Source organism: Lissotriton vulgaris, chromosome 1_1, assembly GCF_964263255.1.
Source record: "Lissotriton vulgaris chromosome 1_1, aLisVul1.2, whole genome shotgun sequence".
Lineage (NCBI taxonomy): Eukaryota > Metazoa > Chordata > Amphibia > Caudata > Salamandridae > Lissotriton > Lissotriton vulgaris.
The window spans coordinates 1,705,987,795-1,706,008,278 of NC_141685.1; the positions used below are offsets into that span (position 1 = coordinate 1,705,987,795).

Consider the following 20,484-nt stretch of genomic DNA (forward strand, 5'->3'; position numbering starts at 1 on the left):
AAATTACTGTGCAGATTCTATTAAATATCATGTATCCTTTTATGCCTGATCATTTAATTGGAGATGGGTGAGAAATATGAGTTAAGGAGACTAGTTCTTAAATAAAATTGCATATCTAAACTAGGCCTGGGCGATGAATTCTGCTCCGCCGGTGGAGTTTTGCCCACTCCACATTACGATTGTAACCCGGAGTTCTGGCAACACTCCGTCAACCGCAGCGTGGCAGATTTTTTAGCCACATGCAGCTCGCCACTGTTACGTTGATGAGCGCGAGTGAGAATTGGTGCCCTTAGCGTGATTTTTGCGGCTAGGACGGCACCCAGTGAGATTTTCTCAACGCAGTCAATCGCAGTGAGAAAGCTGCCACTCAAGTAGAAAATCTACTCTAGCAGCAACAAAGAATCAGCACCCTCTGGCACGTTGGTGGCGCAGTTAATGCTGATTTTACAGTGCAGAACGAGCCCCCGGTGCTAAAATTTAATGGGACGTGCCAATTCGGCCCGCTCGCAGAAATCTACAGAATCTTGCAAAGTTTATTAAGTAACTCCATGGAATTCCATGAAGTGAAATTGCACGAGTTCTGCCATCTATAGTCCGAACCATGGCAACAGGATCTGTGAAGTCATTCAGAAGGTGTCAACACAGAAGCAACTGGTTCTGAGACTAAGAGATCAGCCCAGAATGCCATGAGTACTTCTCTGCTACATGAATCCTTTTGCTGAAAGCTCATAGATTATAATCTCAGACGTGCCCTCCAGCCTGCCGCTAAAAAGAAGAAAAGTGATTGATTCCCATGAGAAACCCTCATAGTGTCCAGGGACCTGTCGTGTTTGACTGGCAATGGGGAGGTGGGGGTGGTTCAAACAGCTCTTTGATTCAGTGGAACATATAAATACAGTGCCCCGTCACCACATCTATGCAAAATGAATGGTCTAGTCCACGGACATGCGCTTTGTAGTTTTTATGATCCTTCGGCTGGCCTCTTAATGACAGCGAAACACCCCAAATAAGCCATTTTGAAAATGGGTGCTTTCTGTCGGCAGCTCTCTCCAGGTGCCCTGCTTCTCTCTCACGCTGCGTCTGCGCCCACAGTCTGTTATTTTATTTAATGGGCTGTTAAGAGCGGGGCAGGAAAGATTCTGTCAATCGCAGGAGACAAGCCCCGAATTACAAGCGAAACTGTGTGTTTTTCTCGCTTTCATGGCAAGATCAGGTTGGTTAGCTGGCACCTCAGGCCGGTGGAAATATTGAATTGTAAATGAAGGAGAAATCATTTAAATGTTACACACAAATATTTTTGCATGCACCCAGACCAGGAAGAGTCAACGAGCGTACTCCTGAAGTGGGTTAAAGTGCGAGGTATACTTTCTTTTGTCCGAGTTTTGTATTAGAAAACGCCTTTCTCCAGATGTGTCTTTCGTCGACATTTAAATGCTGTCCTTATCACGTTTGGAACATGACGGTTCATTTCATTAACCCCTACATAACCAAGATAATGTAATGCATTTTGTACTATTATGATCCATTCCTAAAATATTTCGCTGTATGCATATAAAGAAGCCAAAGATTACCACATCCATGATTGTGCTCGCCCAGGATCACACAGTATGGTGAAGAGTGTGGGCAAATATTAGCCCTCAGGTTAATCAACAGCATAACAGCTAGCTATTATAAATAATTATATTTATTTCAGAATTTTACCTCTAAAGCAGATACAAAATGTGCACTCAGAATAGGAGATATTTCTCTGTCCTTCCCCCAAAAGTTGTCCCTGTGTTATATATTGTTTTAAGTGGGAGTGTGTGTGCACTGCTGTATTTGAACCACCTACCTGCTTCATCTTTGTCCCCACCATTGAGGCGCTGGTATCAATCACAAATACAACATTCTTTGGCAGCGGTGGGAGATCCTTGGGTGCGAAGAAATGCACAAAGAAGCCATTCAACACCTATAGAGGAAAGAAGAATAAACACCTCGATGAAAGTGATTGTCTTAATTCTTTTTCTATTTGTTAAGTTTCAATTTTTATCAGGTTAAAGGTGTTAGTTTACACTAAAAGATTCAGCTGCAGTGGCGGCTCCTTCACTAAGGCGGAGGAGCGTTGTCCCACTGCTCGTTGAAAATAAAAATAAAATGAAAATAACCAGAAGTTATTATCATTTTATTTTCCATTGCAACTCCGGGCGGGGCTGGCTGATGCAGAGGGAGCAGTAGTGGCTTGAACTCCCTCCCTAAACGCGCATGATGCTTTAACCAGCCCTCTAGGACCGGCCAAACAGTCATCTGTAGTTGATATGTTCTTCATTGGGCTGTGTTGCACAGCCACATGGAGAACATGCCCAGCCTCCCCAGGCACTGCCTGAGCGGCCAAACAGGCCGCTCAGACCAATCACGACGCTGCTCCTGCAGTGTGGTGATTGGCTGGCAGAGTCAGAAGCCTGGGCGATTCCGGTGCAGGCTGCAGGCAGCAGCCGGGAAGAACAAAAGAAGATGAGGAGAGACGTGCGGCAGATGTGGCAGCAAAGCAGGTACGTTTATTATTATTCTTTTTCACCCGCACCGCCCCCCAACTCCCCCTCCCCCCCCCCCCCCCCCACTCCCTCCCGACCACCCCTGTTTGGAGGCAGCCGCCACTGTTTAACTGCAGTGGAATGTGACAAATGAGAAGGATCAAAAAATTCTATTTCACTTTTTTATCTTTTTCTAGTTTGGCTCGGATTTTACATTTTACATTCCGCAAGCACTGTGTGATGGGTGAGTGTGGCATTGAGAAACAATCTGCTTGAACAGAGACGTGGCTGGAAATGTAAACACTGCTGGTGTTAAAATAGGTACACTGGAAATTTTCTTAAAGACAAAATGAATTGCTTTTTGGCAAAGACCCATTACAAAGATGTATTCCAGATTGCAAAGCTGACATGGTTACATTTTGATCCAAGCAAAATTGTTTCTAAAGCTTTGTGGCAGGTTTATGAGAGGGACAAGATCGTAACAGACACTTGTTTTGATTCAATGTAAGCCTCTAGGCTTGTTAAAACCAAGAAAGCCATGTTTGGTATTCACTTCTACTGGGTCAGTCTTGGGCTACAGGAGAAGTTTTTAAGTGTCAGACCAACCACTCACAGAGACACCCACACCCTTCCTTGCTTGGAAACATTTCAAAGAGGGACTCTAACTATTCGAGCAGGACCAAGCCTGATTTCGTTGTAACTGGCCACTATTTGGAGAAGCATATGGGGGTCAATGATGGGCTGGAATGTGGCCTGAATAATTCTTTTAATAACCAATTTTATGAAAGCATAGTATTACATGAAGTAAGATTTGACCAATGGATAGGCAAGGCATGACATCAATCACAAGTGTAAATAGCAAATTACAGAGCAGCATCACATTGATCAACCATAATAAGTAGACAATTTTCCCCATATACATTCATGTTTCTTTGGACAGCCCCTACCTCAAAAATGGGCTTTTCCTGCTGCGCACACCAGTCCACCCCCGCACGCCAACCCCTCACCGTCAGTGATTGTTGCTGTTTCTAGACTCAAGCAACATCCTGTTTGGCCATCAAACAAGCGGACCCCAGAAAGGCACGCTCAGCCCTAGGACCCCCCCCCACTTCCTCCATAAGCTCCAGTAATACTACACGAGGCATCAACGCCAAGGGTCAGTCTAGGACCGCGGATAGTATGTGACCCACCTCCTTCAAAAAGAGTTGTCTGAGACATGGATAATTAAGGAGCGGTAAATCACTGAGGTGGCCCCATTTACCCAATCGCCCTAGAAAGAGCTTTGCCTCCAATGGACTGTATTCCGGCAGTGACTCACACTGAAGCTCAGTAGCTACCGAGGCATGACACATTGGAGGTACTGATAGAATTGCAAGTTAGACAGGGAATATATATCCTTCAGGTCTTGAAATTATAGAATGGTCCAACCCCTGTAGACATCTCCCAAGTATGAGATCCCAATGCAATCCCATAGCAGAAAGCTGTCCAGCTTCAAAAGTTTTCCAAGCCATGTCCCACACCAGAGAGGGGTCATACATAGCAACCCTGGGTATCCATATGGCTCACTGTACCAGCCATTGGGAGAGATTTGTGCAGTAAAACCAGAATGATAAACCCTATCATCACCAAAGCGGCCCAAAAAGGGGCACCTCGTTCCCAATAAATGCGTCTCCTGGAGGAGAATGACTGTGGCACGCAACATATCGCATTACGTTCCAGGAGAGCACTGCTATCTGATTGGGGGTCATCTCACAGTCGGGGAAATCAAGCGAATCCCCTACCTAACTGGATGAGGCAGGAGACCCCAAGACCTAGGTCGGATGTATGAAGTTAAAATGCATACTTTTACAACGCATACCTTTACTGCGCATTTTTTACAACGCAACATCCATTACAACGCATTCCATTACAACGCATGCCATTACAACGCATGACACTACAACGCATACTATTACAACGCATGTCATTACAACGCAGATCTTGCGTTGTAAAAGTTTTGTTGTAATGATAGTGCGTTGTAAAAGTTGCGTTGTAAAGGTTGTTTCCCCCTAGGTCATCATGCCCATCTGAGCCAGCAATTATAACCAGCATATTTGCTGCTTTGGACCTAAAAGGAAAAAACATAAAAGTCATGAAGAGAATTGAGGTTCGAGAGCCCAGCAAAACTACCCAACCCTCAAAAATCCACCTCCCACACTTCACCCCAGGAAGCATCTGTCACCATAGCTATGTGTCCCAAGTCATTTAACTAGGAGGGCAGTCAGCCACTGTGGTCCACAGGCACCCATACAACAGGATCCAATGCCTGATAATCATTTATATTGTATGAGAAGAGATGTGCCCTCCCGCAAGAGCCCCATACAAGACTGAAGGAAATCAACCCCCACTCACCCAACCAGTATCCACACCCGGAGATGAGGTGGGCAGTCACAACCATCCTCACCGACAGACATCCCCAGCACACACCCTGCAGCCAGACCAGCAAAGCAAGCAGTGAGAGAACATCAAAGTCAAGGAGTGAGAGAACATCAAAGTCAAGGCAGACCAGAGTGTTGAGACGAGGAGTCCAAGACCACATCTGTAGAGCAGAAAATCAACGGGGTGTCCGAGAGTGTCTCAACTACCCCAGGCTACGGTGGGTTCACGTCAAGGAGCGCCTTTGTTGTTGCACCGCCTGTGTGTAGTCTGGAAATAACAAAATATTTGCATTGTTGAACCCCAGATCAGGATGAGTGCGAGCCTCCTGGAGCACTGCATTTTGGTGTTTAAGGTTCAACAGCCGCAGGATCACAGGTCTTGGGGAGGCCCCGGGAGGAGGCATCGGTACCAAGGAGTGGTGGGCCCGTTCAATGACAAAGAGGAGGGACAGTTTAATGTCTGGCATCCATTGCTTGAACCAACCCTCCAACACTCCCGCCAGGTCCTACCTTGGTTTCTACAGCGTCTTGGAGTCTTGTATGATCTTAGGCACCTCACCCAAGTCCGTAGTCCCCTGCGGCCCTGAGGCAGGTGCTTGATCAGTCGAGCCCTGTCCCTGGTCGTGGGGGCCCATTGGTTGGATCGTAAATTGGTCCATCTTTGTTTCTGACAGTGTGTGGGGCGGCACCTTTGTCTTCCCCATCCTCCACAGCCAGGATCAGGTGAGGCAAGGAAGTGAGTTGCACGACCCCCACAGAAGTGGGCCGAAGGCTTCTCCGGGGAAGATGAAATTAATTAAAGCATTCGACCCAGCACTTTTTTTTTCTTAGTGACCAGGACCTGCAAGGATTGACAAAGTTCCTCGTGCAGGTCTTTTAACGACTTTATTAAGGAACTTTGCCAGTTTAGCAATTAGTGCTTCTGGTGACATAAAGAAAGCTGTTGAGTTGCTTGCCATCAGGCCTTACAGCTTCGCACAGTCTGTCTATTTTCTTTTGGAATGACATGCTTTAGGAAGCCAAACCATTAAATATACTGGGGTTGCCCTGTGTCCCTCAAAACCTGGGTATACAATGTAGTCTGTAACTCATAAAACAAAGCCAAACAGCATCAGCAGAGCGAAGATCCCAAAATAAATTCCAGGAAAAAATCTTTTTGATCACAGCTGGGATATCCACTATAATCGAGACAGGCCTTTAATTAAAGAGCTGTGCGCATGTTGCCTTGTCTTTTGTTGTGTGCAGCACTATGCATGTTTCTCGTAAACGATTTCACGCTGGCAGGCAGAAAGGACAGTGTTAATACAATGGCATTTGTATGTTTAAATGCAAGGAAAAAGCCTTTACATATTCGAGAGCTAGAATTTGAATAGGATCTGCTGAATGAATATCGTGTTATTCTAAAGAAACCTCTAAACTGTCTATCGCATTGAGGTTACTTTGTTACATAGAGAATTGTTGTAATCTTCTCTGAGACAGGAAATGTCACAATTGCTTAATAATTATGACACACGAGTCAACAATTTAATGTTTTCACAATAAGTATAATTTAACTACTTTTATGGTATGATTGGAGTGGTACTGAGTCAATGACCACAATCTGCGATACACTTCTTCACTCTAATAGAAGGAAAAATGTTGTATGTAATCACAATATAACATGACAAGAAAACATAACGTTACATAACTTAACATAACGTACTAATTGTGCGGTGGAAATACAGATCCCAAATTCCTATCATTATGTTTTCTTTCAAAGATAAACACGTTGGAGTGCAGCCCTGGCGAAAATTCCAGTTACAAAAAATTTCCAAAGGGATCAGGCACATCTCTATCTGCACACTTGACTAAATATGAAAAGCAAAACATATAAGGGAATTTCAATTAGTAAAAAAAAATATAAACTAAAATCAATACACAGCATCAGAAAGCAAAACAAAAAATGATAACAACAGAAACTAGTCCACAGACACAACTAGAATCAGCTGGAATATTATAGCTGGAGGAATTACTTTTGTGAAAAGGATTTCACAGGTCAATGTGCACTTTTCCTTTGTAGGTGTTTTTGCCTTGTTTTCGTCCCAAAAGAGGCCCCTTTGCAGAAAGTGGAGCTGGCAGCGTTGCTATCCATAGTGGATCAGGTGCAGGTGCGCCAGGGTCTAGGGGCTTTAAAGTGACACTGGACCCATATTATAGCAACTGTTTATCATCCAACCAGTGGGGTTGTATGACACAACCACGTGTGCCTAAACCACGCATGTGCAGTGCTTAATTTGTACAAGAATTTAATTGTTAAAGAAGGCAAGTGCAGGCCACACCATTATTACTCAATTTTAGTGTATATTGACATGGTTGTTGTGGTCATCTCATAATGAAAAAGACAGTGCCACCATGTGTCGACTGTCATTAGAGCCGGGGCTGACAATTAAGTGCGGGTGCCCAGCATCGGAAACCACCAGCACAAATTAAGCACTGCTCGGCGTGCCTTAACCCTACGTTCTTTACAGCACCTGCATCTTTACCACTCATGCCTTTACCACACATGCCTCTGCAACAAATTTCGTTGTAAAGGCATGATTGGTAAAGGTATATGTGTGGTAAAGATCCCACCCAAGCCCCCCCCTACCCTGCGCCCTAAAAGGCAGTCCTCCTGCATTGTAATCTACCTGGCCCAGCCCTATTACCTACCCCAACTCCCAATCTTGAGCCCTAAAACCTGGCCCCCAGGCCAAAAAATCTATCCTGACCCCCCTCCTCCGCCCTGAGCCCTAAACACTGCCACAGCCCTGAAAACTGCCCATTCCTCCTTGCCCTGAGCCGTAAAATTCGGCCCCTGGCCCTATAAACTACCCTATCACCCACATCCTCACCCTGAGCCTTAAAAATTGGCCCCAGCCCTGAAAACAAGGACAAAGATGACATACCTAAGCAAATCTGTTTCCGTATTTCAATTGAGGGGTAAAATCAGCTTTTCAGGTCATTTTCATTGGCAATGCTAACTCATTGCCTTTAATGTATTCACTGACCTCTCTCTGGCCGCATACCTATAATTCCGCGCTGTGCTGAATTCCTGAGAAACAGCAGATCAGTACAGAGATTGTCCACTGTCACGAACGACTGTGCCGTCGCACAGCAACAAAACCAACAGCTCATGCTGCACATATACTCTCTCATAAGTAGCCTCTACTCTAGGGTGGGCAGTAAACTCCACCATGCCACAGTTGCAGAGTTTTTGCTGAACTCTGCACTCCAAGAGGAGTGCGGAGTTGCAAAATTCTGTGAATTCCACCAGCGGAACAGAGATTTCCACCCACCCCATACTGGATGTGCTCTTTGTGAAAGGGCAGAACATGTCACTCACAATGAAGTGAACCAGTGTCTGAAGTGGGCTGACCCACTGACCGCTGCTGTATGATATAGTGCAGGATTCTTCAACGAGTAGTTTGTGAGCTACTGGTAGCTCTCCAGCTACCTACAAGTAGCTCTCCTGTGTGCAGCCCAGCTTTTTAAATTAAAAAAACTTTTGCTTGGTTGAATTAATATATGTGTACCAAAATTGTAAATCGTGTATTTGAGATGAATAGGTATGTAGTTTTAGATCTCATAAATTGTACTTTTTGAGAAAAATGGATTTCCAGAACATATTTAAAGTTGACAATTGAGTGAGAAATCATGCATCTTCAGTGCCTGCAAAATCTTTGTTCAAGAGGAATAATGTACAGGAACTGCTGGAGGATGACCTGTTGCAGATTTCTAGGTCTGATTTGCAGGATTTTGTTAATTCTGCTGTAAAGGCTGCTTTGCTGGAGCCTTCTGTAAAAAATCTAAGGTGGAGGAGGATAAGGGCATGGACAATTCCCCAAAAGGAAATGTAGGACTTCACCTTTTTGGCTAAAGTCCCCTAAACTTTCTGCTTTCCCCTAGACCATTTTCCTGACATAGAGTAGCCAATTCAGATGCTTTGGGTGCTTTTCCACTGCTGATCAGTGTCAAAGTACATGACTTCCTTATTTAAAATGTAATGCTGATTGGTTGGCCATGATTGGTATGTTTGCCTTACTAGTAAAAGTCCCTAGCGATGTGCAAGGGCTAGTAATGCATGGGCACGCAGAGAAGGGAACTCAGGCCTTCAGTGTAGGGCCTGCGCGCAGAATTCTAAGTTAGCCTGTAGTCCTGACAAGGGCAACCAATGGCAGGCCTGAATTTCCCTTTTACATACATGTTGGTCACCCCTGTGGTAGATCCCAGGCAACCCCTGTGCAGGGTGCAGTGTAGGTAAAAGGCAGAACAGATGCTGAAGTGTGTGCTAAGTTCTTACAGTGAAAAACTCTCCATTTCATTTTTCACTGCTGAAAGGCCATCCTGCCCATAGGACAGAATGGGGGAGGCTGGGTGTTGTGTTTCTTAGCCTAGTTTCCCGTCAGTTTATAATTGAGAGGTACAGTTTAGTATGTATGAACTCACAGTGTTATAACACATCTTTCTGTGAAGGTGGTTTTGTCACTGTGTGTTCATAAACCACTGTTTTGGAAAGTAGCTGAGTTTTGTGCTCAGAGCATTTCTGTGTGTCTCTGAAATGTGGATTGTCTGTCTGGAACTGAAAGGTGAGAGGAGCTGGGAGAGGTCTAAACACAGGGAGCGGTTGAGATGGCACCATGCTTCCCTGCATCTGGAGAGTAGGGGGAGGAGAAGCCTGGTAGGTGAAAAGGCCTGGGCTGGTGCTATAAACCAATTGACCCATCTCCTGCTGAGTGATTAATGATCCAGACCTCCAGTACCAAAGGGAGAGAGGTGACACTGGGAGGGAGACATCCAGAACTGATTTAGGGAGGGGGTCAGGGAACCCGGAGCACATACGAACTTCAAAGACATTAAGGGGTATAACTAGGAGAGTTGAAACCCCTGAAAGTGGGAATGCAACAGATATTGATTGAGACTGTAAAGGCTTGGACCCACTCTGTGGTCAACAGGAACCTCTGCTAAAGAAGCAGCAACTCAAGAGACTGCGGAGAAAAGACTAATCCTTGCTTCATGATCTGGGGCTGGTATACAGTTTGCTGTTCTAACTAACGGAGAGGAGGCTGTTGGGACTGTGCTTGGAGGCTCTGGGTGCCCCTGCTTGAAAAAAACTGTGCTTTGTGCTGTGTCTTGTAACCCCCAAGGGCCCGGGGTGAGCTGGATCCCTGTTTGGAAATACAGGATCATAAAAGTTTCTGGATAAGTCTCAAGCAACACGGTGTGCATGTGCTTTTGCAGCTTGAGACCCTCAGAAGTTGTGCTGTGTGATCGTGGGCATGCAGGAGTAAGCTAAGTCTCGGACGCCCTGGGTGCGTGTCGAAGTGCTGGCCAAGGCGTTGGTGAGGAGCGCCTGGTCGTGGTGTGCAAGGGGAGATGAGGTGAGGCTCGGACGTGCAGTGTGCATGTCGTGGTGCAGCCCGGGTGTTGCTGAGGAGCGCCTCGGCCTCGTGTGCACCAAAGGAAGAAGTGAGACTCAGACGAGCTCGGTGCGTGTCGAGGTGCAGCCAGGGCGCCGGTGAAGAGTGTCGGGGCATTGTGTGCACCAACTGAAGAAGTGAGTCTTGAACGCGCTAGGTCCTGTCATGGTGCAGCCCGGGTGTTGGTGAAGAGCACGTGAGCCTCGGAGGCACCAACAGAAGAAGTGAGTCTCGAACGCGCTGGATGCGTGTCGTGGTGCAGCCAGGGCGATGGTGAGGAGTGTCTGGACATCATGTGCACCGGGCGATAAGGTGAGACTTGGACGCGCAGAGTGCGTATCGTGGTGCAGCCAGCGTGTTGGTGAAGAGTGGCTGGACATTGTGTGCACCTGGAGAAAAGGAGAGACTCGAATGGGCAGGGTGCGTGTTGAGGTGCAAGCGGAGCGCTGGTGAAGAGCGCCGGAGTGTCATGAGCACCAGAGAAGAGGCTAGTCTCGGACCCGCGTGTGCGTGTTGAAGTGCAACCTGAGGCGCTGGTGAGGAGTGCCTGAGTAGGGGGTGCACTGAATAAGAAGTAAAGTCTTCACAGTGCTGAGGGCGGATCTCGGTGTGGACTGAGACCGCTAGAAGGAGGGCCAAAGTCATTGGGCTCTCGGAGTCACTCGCAGCGTCCCGGACTGGCAGCCACGGAAGAGCTAAGCCGCCGCACCCCGTGATGGAGTTCTGGATCAAGGCCCAACTCGCTGGAGAGTGGGGGTAGCACCCACCATGTAAAGTGGTCAACACCTGGGGTGGGGTGCGGGCGAGGTGGGACACTCTCTTGGCCTCCCGTTTCAGTCAGCTGTGCGGGCCTTTGCTTCGGCTTGGATCCCTGCCTAGGAGGGGCAGTGCTGGAGTCGGAGTGGTAAGCAGCACTTTTGGGTCATCATTTGATCCATAACAGGGGCAGTGTTAACCAAGCACATAAAACTGTTGTATTACACTTTGCATTGTTGCTGCTAACGAACCATCGAACTGTCATATGACGCCTGACTTCATTTGGGCCTAACGAACGAAATGCTTGGTGCGCTACGCACTGCGTTATTTTTTCCTTGCATATTACAAGATTGTAATGTGGTGCATTGCATTAATTCTTCAGTGCACAGTATCTGAGTATAACGTGGCGCAGTGTATTATTTCTTCATTGCACTGTACAGGATTGTAGCGTGACGCATTGCTTTCTTTCTTCCTGGTACAGGGCATGCTGGTGGTGATACACATTGCATTTTTTCTTCAATTGCATAGTACATGACTGTGGCGCTACGTATGGCATTGTTTCTCTGTTGCACAGTATAAGAGAATATTGTTACGCATTGACGTATTTGTTTCCTTTTGCAACATGTGTGGTTCTAGCAATGCGACTGGCCTAACTTTTTGGAAACGGTTAGAAGTGAGCTTAACTGTTGGTTAGGAGCGGTGGTTGGGATTAGAATCTACCAACCAACCGGAAAAAATACTACACATTCTTTTATGTTAATTTTGTATTGTGTGGTCGTATCGTATAATTGCTTATATAAAGATTATACTCATTTTATAAAAATTTGTGTGGAGTCTATTTGTGGTGACATCATGGGGTTATTGTGAGCATGGTTTCATATATTGAACACTCGTGCCGTGGATATAAGTCTGGCTGCTCGTGCCAAGCTACAAAGGGGGTGAGCAGGGCTATCTAAGACGGTGTCCTTACTTAGCCTAACGTTGAAGCGAGGGGTCGGGTACTCCCGCCTCCAGCATTTGGTGGCTGCGGTAAGTGATACGGTTTCTGGCTTTTCTTGATTTAAAAGACGCCTATTTTCATGTTCCTGTCCATCCGGGAAATCAGTAATTCCTGAGGTTTGCAGTGACTGGGGTCCATTACCAGTTTCGGGTGTTGCCTTTTGGCGTCTCTACTGCTCCCCAGACTTTACCAAGGGATTGGCTCCGGGGGTTTTGCAGCTTCAGGGTTTCTCTGTGTTTCCCTATATCAGTTGTTCCCAAACTGTGCGCCGCGGCACCCTGGTGCGCCACAAGAACTCGTCAGGGGCGCCGCACACTTCTTGAGAATGTGAGAAAGGGAGCAGGTTGTATCAGTATGCCTCCGTTCTAAAACATGGCAGTTGCATATTTAAAATGTGCATTTGTGGGCTCCAGTAAAGGCACGTGCTAAGTGGGAATGTCTTGCGGGGGAGTTTCGGAAAGCAGCACCTGTCAGTGTCGTGAATGGCTTGGACCAGCATGTGACGTGTTGCAGTGCCAGGCACTGATTTTCTGATTTTCGAGCATGCAGCTAGTTCTTGACAGGTGAAATTTTCGTCAGTGGGAATTGCACCTTATCTGCGTGCATATAAACCTGCTATTTTGTTTTCTCCTTCCGGGAACCATATTCAAGTTTTCAAAAAACATTCTCTTACACCTCCTTTATGGGGTGCTTAGATGCCCATTAGACCCAAATGCACACATCTGCTATACTTTGCTGGCACTAACCTTAGGTACGTAATTGAGTGGGAAAATCCACTGGGAAGGGCTGTGAAAGTTCAATAGTTTACCTGTGAATCATCTCACCTAAGAATACCTCTCTTTCCACCCCTTGACCCTAAATGCAGAAATGTAGTAATGTTCCACTTGTGATGGAATTGCGCAAATGCTGGGTGAAATATGAGACAGTAGGAAATACAATTTGTGATTTTGTGTTTCAAATTGATCGAAACTTTGTAATCTGTTTGTTGAACCCAGGGTCAATTGAACAAATTCACATTCTTATTGGCAAATGTGGTAGCCATCAATTTACAGCATTTTTGAAAATTCTCAGACAATTCCATTGGCACTTGATGAAGTCAGAAATACCTTAGACACCATGAAATAACACACATGGAAACTTTAGTATCCACATAGAAAGTTTGTATTCTTATTTATTTCACGAAACCTGCTTTGCTCTGCCATAAAGTCCTCAACATGTATCAAGTGGCAACTCTAACTGGCTCATTAATTTATTTACTGTTTGGGTTTTTGTGTACCTGTCACTTTAGCACAGTCTGTCTGTGATGCAGAACGCCCCTGTGTTTTTTTTAACATCCATTGGATAGCTTGGTAAGCTAGGAACCAACCACTGGACTAAAGAGATGAAAAATGGAAGCACTCCAGAGGCTGGGCTTACATCCTCCTCATCCGAAAGAAAAAGTTACAAAAAGGGGAGCCGTGGACAACAGTCAATAGATAAAGGGAGCCACAGGTTGAAAAAGTTTGGGAACCACTGGCCTATATTCATGATTGTTTGGTCTCTGCTTCCTCCCTTCCTAAGGCTCTTCGGACAGTAGAGGTGACGATGGCCATGTACCAGGGTTTGGGATTCAAGCTACATCTGCCAAATGTAATCTGGTTCCTGTGCAAAGACTTCAATTCACCGGGGGTCTTTTCAATACCTTGTTGGGGTGGTGTTTCTCCCTCCTGCTAGGATCTCTGCCCTCCAGACTCTTCTGCAGAACCTGCTGAGTTGGCCTTTTGCCCCGGTTCATGTTTGGTTGCGGGTCCAGGGATTGATGGCTGCCACCACGGCTGTGGTTCCCAGGACTCATCTGCACCTCAAGCCCTTGGTGAATCATCTGTAGACTCAGTTGGACCCCCTGTGCAGATTATGAAGCTCTGGTTCCTCTCTCCTGTTCTGGTTCGGGATTTGTACTTGTGGCTTTGCACTCCCAATCTGGAGAAGGGTGTGTGTTTTCAGCTTCCTCCTCCCCTCTTGTTGACAATGGGCACTAGTCTTTGGGGATTGGGGGCCACGATGGGGTCCTTGGAGACCAAGGGTCAGTGGTCTTGGGAGGACAGCACCCATTCCTAAAATTCACAAGAGTTGGCGGTCTTTTGGCAGGCGATTCTGCTCTTTCAGGTTTCTCTCCGAGTGGCGAATCTGTTAGTTCGTACCAACAATCAGATGGCTCGTTGTTACTTGAACCATCAGGGGGGGACCCGGTGCATGTCTCTGAATCTGCTGGTTTTTATGATTTATGCCTGGGCGGAATCTCACCTGTTGGCACTTAGTGCTGTTTACATTCAGGGGCACCTGAACTTTCATGCGGACAGCTTGAGCCGAAACCTTCCGTCCTCGGTTCTGTTACATGTGACTTAAAAATGGTATTACTACAGACTGTATGTTGCAGTTGGTGCAGTTAATAAAAGCACACAAAAACTCAGTGATCTGTATAAGCAAACAATAACTGCTCTAGCCTACTGTGCATGCCCTTATTCTCCTAACCTAACTAGAGAGACTAGCTTAGCACATCTGAGGTAATTTGCCAGAGAAGTGAAGTACAAGCTCACTAAAGTTTGGAGAGAGTGCCAAATATAAAGCAAATCTCCCTCTAATGAGGGCGAACATACAACCAAACCTGATGTGATTGGTGTGAGCACACTTCCTTTCTATCAGTAAAAAAACACAAGTTGTCTGAGACTGGGACACGGAAGAAAATGGAGATTCGGCACACACAACCGGCGCAAGTTCTCATCAAAGATCTTCTCTCATACATTTTTAAACACGTGTTTCCTAAATGAAAAGCCACACAGTCTCATGAAGAGAGAATAAGCACAAAACAACCGTTCAGAAGCCTGCCAAGTGCACCTTCCAATCACCGCACACAGATTTAACAGCTAATCAGGAAGCAGTTAGAATCTCTTTAAGTCAACCCACAGCCTTCACGAGTCAAACCACAGCTGGAATCACCTTTCATCTCATTCATTCACTTTCCCTGACATTTTTACACAGGCACACAGCAGCCCACACGTGGTGCTCGCAAGCACATTTTGCACAATTTCTGGATTTCCAGCACGGCGGCGGAAGTAACAGAGAGGGCTTGGGGGAGAGAGCAACATGGAGAACATTAGACGAGGGGTGACAAGCAACAGGTGAGAGAGCATCATGAAGGGCGTGGGGTGAAAAATACGCGTGAGCAGGCAATGGTGAGCATATGGGGTGGGGGAAAAGCAAAGTGCAAGAGAACAACATGAAACAGGAGGAGGGAAGCACACAGAAAACAAAGAAAGAGAGGCAGTACACAAGAGCCAATGCAACATGGAAGGGGCATCAAGAAGCACACGGATGGCAGAGTTCAACACAAAGTGCAAGGGGGTGGGTTGCACATGAAAAACACAACTTGAACATCATGCACACTCACAGAGTGCAAAACTGAAAAGAAAAAAGTAGTGCTTGAAAAGCAAGCAGTGGAAACATAGAAGCCAGCCAGTCAAAACTGATGGTAAAGAGGCAATGTTCCATGAGCGGGACAGATACATGATTGACAAGCAGGGACACGAATAAGAAGCAGGCAAATAAAAGGGAAAGGAAAGCCAACCATTAGTAAGCAATGGGTGGGCTCCAAGTCACTGTATGTTCTTGGACCCACAAAAAGTCTTGCAATAGACATTGCAAAACACATGGTCCCCAAATGCTCAAAACATTCATGTAGAGAGAAATGCACCATTATTTTTCAATGCGTAATACTTTTACAATAGAATGCATACAATGCTGTCTCTGGCCATGCATACAAACCTTGATATCTCCCACGCTCAGTTCTCTGTTCACGTCGTATCGAACAACGAAGTCCCCCAAAATGCCATTTTGGGCAATCTTGGCCTGCTGCACCACGTTGGGGTTGAAGGTCACTTTGACAGAATTGTGAGTTTGCTTGATGATAGTAGAAGGGGGAGGGGAGGACTTGTCTGTGCAAAATAAAAATAACAGGTCATTTGCATTATACTTTTGTTACAACTATCAGACAAGATTTCATGACAGAAGCACACAGCCAAAATATCTTTCACTTTAAAGCTGAGAGCGATTTCAGCATGAACCATGTAAAGATATGTATAATTGGCATCCCATTTCCACCACATTGTGGTGTCCAAAAGTACTACTCAGGGGTGATCTCAGGTTCTACCTCTCACTATCTCTTGCATGCTCTGTTTTTCTCTCTAATTCTCTCATTCACTCTGTTCTCTCTTGGGGACTCATTTACAAGAGGCCTGCACTGCCGGAGCATCACATTTTATGATGCTCCGGTGGCGCAGGCCTCTCAATCATATCTATGAGGCGACGCAAAGCCACCCTGCGTGACTCCGCATGGCCTCATAGATACGGAGTAAGGCAAGAGAGCGCAAAGTGCTGCCTTTTTCCTTTTTTTTTTTAGAGTTTTAGAGTTTTGTATAACGCGAACTACGCCCGAGACATCAGGTATCAGAGCACTTTACATGGGCACCAGTTTTGTTACGGATCGCATTCATTTTTGTTAGGCACGCGGAGATTAGGTTATTTGCCCAGTATCACAGGATGTTGAGCGTCATTGTCGAGACTCGAACCCAGTTCCCCAGCTTCGAGGTCGACCACTCTAGCCGCAAAGCTTGCCTTACTCAATGTCAAGAAGGCATTCCATGGGCGTTGCTGTGGGTTTTCCCATGCAGCACTCATGGGTTTTGACACATTCCCAGATGTACAAGGATCTGTAAACCTAGAAATAGGTCAAAACTGTGTGCTTCCCCCGGGAAGGTGTAAGAAGGAGAAATAACTTTATTGCTGCTTGTTTTTCCTCTTTCTATGTGTGCTGCATTTTGCAGTGCACTTAGAAAGAGGGAAACACATCCATTGCTTGTTTTTATGCAGGAAGGTGTCACTTAATGTATAAAAACAATTGTGCCAACAATGCAGACGCCCTTGCACCATGGTACTAGGGTGCCTGCGTTTGCCCTAGGCACCAATTTGTGAGCAGGCAGGGAGGACAGGAATGCGCTGTATTTCATTAATACAACATATTCCTGCCCATTTCCTTTTGATGCCGGGCAGCACTGCAAGAAGACTTGCGGCGGTGCCCTACGCCAAAAATTAGTAAAGGAGGCCCATGATTTCTCTGCATCTCCCTCTATTTCTCTTATTCTCCCTCCCCTGTCCCTCCCTCTCTCTCTCGTTCTCTCCCTCCTATTTCCTTCTACTCTCTCTCTCTCTCCTTTGCCTCTTCCGCCTCTCTCTCCTCACCCACGCTCTCCCACTTTCTTTACTCCTCTCTCTTCCTCTTTCTTACACCTTCTTTCGCTCTCTTGGTCTCCTCTTTCTCTTTTAACCTCGAATCCATTTTTATCTCTATATCTCTCATCCACTCTTCTCTTTCTCTCTTCCCCTACGCTCTCACTGCCCTCTTTCATTCTTGCTTTCGTCTCCTCTCCTTTTGTCTCCTTTTGTATTCTCTCTGCGTCTCGCTCACTCCTTGTCCTCTCTTTCATTGTTGCTCTTTCCCTGCCTCTCTTTTCCTCTCCATCTGAACCCTCTCTGCAATTGTGTCTTTCTCTCTGGCTGTCAGTTGTTGATGACTCCCAGTACATGCAGCTGATTGGCTGCTCTGCGGTCCATCTGCTCAGATGTTCTCATTTTCTATTAATCGTGTATCACTTTTACCAAGCCCCGCAGCCTTGGCACCACACCCGACACAAAGGCTCTCCAAGAACGCATCTGTGTTAGCTCTACGTACGTCCCACTCACGGTACCCGAAGGCCACTGCGTTGCAACAGAAAGCAGGCGAACATTCTCACGTTGTGCACCTATGACCTGCTAGTATTCTTTCACTTAACAAGGCCACGCTACAGAAACATATTCAGCTGGGAAAGTTTTATGAGTCCGATCACAATGGAAATTTCTCGAGGTATCATGGTGGGAACTTGATCAAAGTCCATGGTGTAGAGAGCCACTCGGGCTCTCCACTACAATGTTGCCTTTTCCCCCACGCACGCACGCACAACCCCGGGGCGGGCTCGCGCCGGGGTATAAATAAACAAGCGGAAGGCCGCTCGTGGTCTTTCCGGCTAACTTCCATCCAGTGTCCGAGTGTCATTATTACCACAGTATACCAGCACGTGGTAGGCCTCACCTACCTCACTACACTGGCGACGAGGCGGTCGTATGCCACGCGTGCCCACCGCCTCTTGCTCCTCCTGCTGCGTGTGCCCTGGCTACGGTACCCAGCCGATCCGGCTCGCCGTGCCCTGAAGCCGAGACCCGCCCACGCGTCACCCGTGAGGGTGCGCCTTCAGCTGGCGGGACTCGCGGCGACGGTGCGCAGCCTTCGCCTCCTGCGGGTGAGTGTTCCTTCTGCCCCGCCTGCACGCGCTCACCGCGCCCCTTCATCTTGCCGGCCGGCGAGAGTCAAGACACCGGCAGAACCACGTGTTCGCGGCCCGGAGCAGGCCCGCCCCTCCCCCTCTTCAGGCTGCTGCAGGGAGACGCCTCTGCTGCTTGTGCGCGCGGGGCTCCGCGCTGCTCTCTCTCTCTCTTCCCCCTCGTCAAGCTGCCCGCAATACAAACAAGCATTGGCAACAACAATTCAGGCCGACTGCACCCGGGGACAGAGAACACTACGAGGCCCAACAAGCATTGGTCAAGGCAATCCAGTCCTCGCTCCTGCCTGTACTGCATGTCATTTGGAAAGCCTGCAACCCTGTGGTCTCATCAGGTCCAGGCATAAGGGGAACACTAATCTCAGTCACTGCACCCAAGGACAACTGACAGCAGCAGTCCCCTGCCACGGCCCCGGAAAGCACCATACCTCCTCACACACAGCGTCACCATGAGTCAGGACGCCGGCGCAGCACAAGACGGCGTTGTCCAGCCACCGCCACCTGCAGTCGTCCCACAGGCCAACGCCCAGGCGGGAAACCAGGCCCCTGCCGGTCCCACTACCTCTGCTCAGTCTGCCCACCTGCATGCGGGCGCAGCGCCCATCCCGCCATTCAGCGAAACGTCGGATCCGGCAACGGCCGCCCTCCGTTGGAGGGCGTGGGTCGGACGCCTCAATCTTTATTTCAAGGGGACTAGAGAAACTGATGGAACGGTGAAGAGATCTCTACTCATCCTCTACGGGGGACAAGAAATCTACGACCTATTCGAGTCACTCCCGAACACTGGTGCCGAGGACGACTACGACGCCGCAGTCGCGGCCCTAAACGCCCACTTTGATCCACAGCTAAACAACGACTTCGAGAAATTCAAGTTTAAGCGCGCATGGCAGACTGAATCTGAGTCCGTCGACATGTATTATGCTCGACTCCGTCGACTTGCGAGCACGTGCCCGTTCACGGACCCCAGGGAAGAAATAAGGGATCAAATAATTGTCGGATGCAAGTCGAAGCTGCTAAGAAAATTGATCCTCAGGCAACCAGGGATTTCACTTGACGAGATCCTCGTCCTGGCCAGGTCGCATGAACTATCGGATGCAAGGGCTGAAGAGATGGAGGTGGCGTTGCGCACTCCAGTCATTGCCCCAACGATGGCGCGAACCCCGACCATCAAGGAAGAGCGAGTGGACGCCATCCACAGGCGATTCCCACCGGCAAGGCAGCGACAAGGCCCTCCACGAACCAACCGCTGTGGGTATTGCGGAGAAGATCACCCGACCGCTGCCACGTGCAGCGCAAGAGGCAAGACGTGCCTCAAGTGTGGGCGCCTCAACCATTTTGCCGCCGTCTGCCGAGGTGGCAAATTCAAATCAGCAGGGCCACGTGCCCGGGCGGTGACGCAGCGGATTCACCAGCTATCGGTCGACCAGGAGCGACCCCCGCCGGACACCGAAGCACAAGACCGTCGGCCCAGGTACGAGGACGATGAAGATGACGAGGTATACATCGTCTCCTACGTCAGCCGGGCATCTACAAAACGAAGGCCACCGCCCATGTGCTCCATCACTGTGGACGGGACGGATGTCAACGCATTGATTGACACTGGAGCGTCTGTCAAGGTCATGGACTCAGAGCAATACGACAGCATGTCCCCCAAGCCGACGCTAACACCGACCACGGCAAGGATATACACTTATGGAAGCACGGAACCGCTCCCTCTCCGAGGGGTAATACAGACCACAGTCGTCAATGGGGAATACTCCACCGAGAACAAATTCCATATCACCGAAGGCAAGAAAGGCACCCTCCTGAGTTGTCACACCGCGGAGGATCTCGGCCTGGTATTCTTCGCCAACCAGGTGCATCAAGCACACGCGGACTTCATGCTCAAAGACTTCCCCGAACTGTTTAAAGGACTCGGCAAACTCAAGGGGCGGAAGTTCAAACTTCACATAGACCCCA

The 20,484-nt window shown here is 47.8% G+C and overlaps 1 protein-coding gene across 1 annotated transcript in view; it reads right to left on the reverse strand.

Moving 5' to 3' along the window:
* Positions 1–20,484, reverse strand: part of ITIH5 (inter-alpha-trypsin inhibitor heavy chain 5) — a 264,445-nt gene that overhangs the window by 120,365 nt on the left and 123,596 nt on the right. Inside the window, exons 6-7 of the mRNA XM_086918959.1 lie at positions 15,920–16,089; positions 1,832–1,948 (exon numbers count right to left, since the gene is read on the reverse strand). Of these exons, the coding sequence (XP_086775085.1) occupies positions 1,832–1,948; positions 15,920–16,089 (287 nt within the window). The remainder of the gene's footprint in view (positions 1–1,831; positions 1,949–15,919; positions 16,090–20,484) is intronic.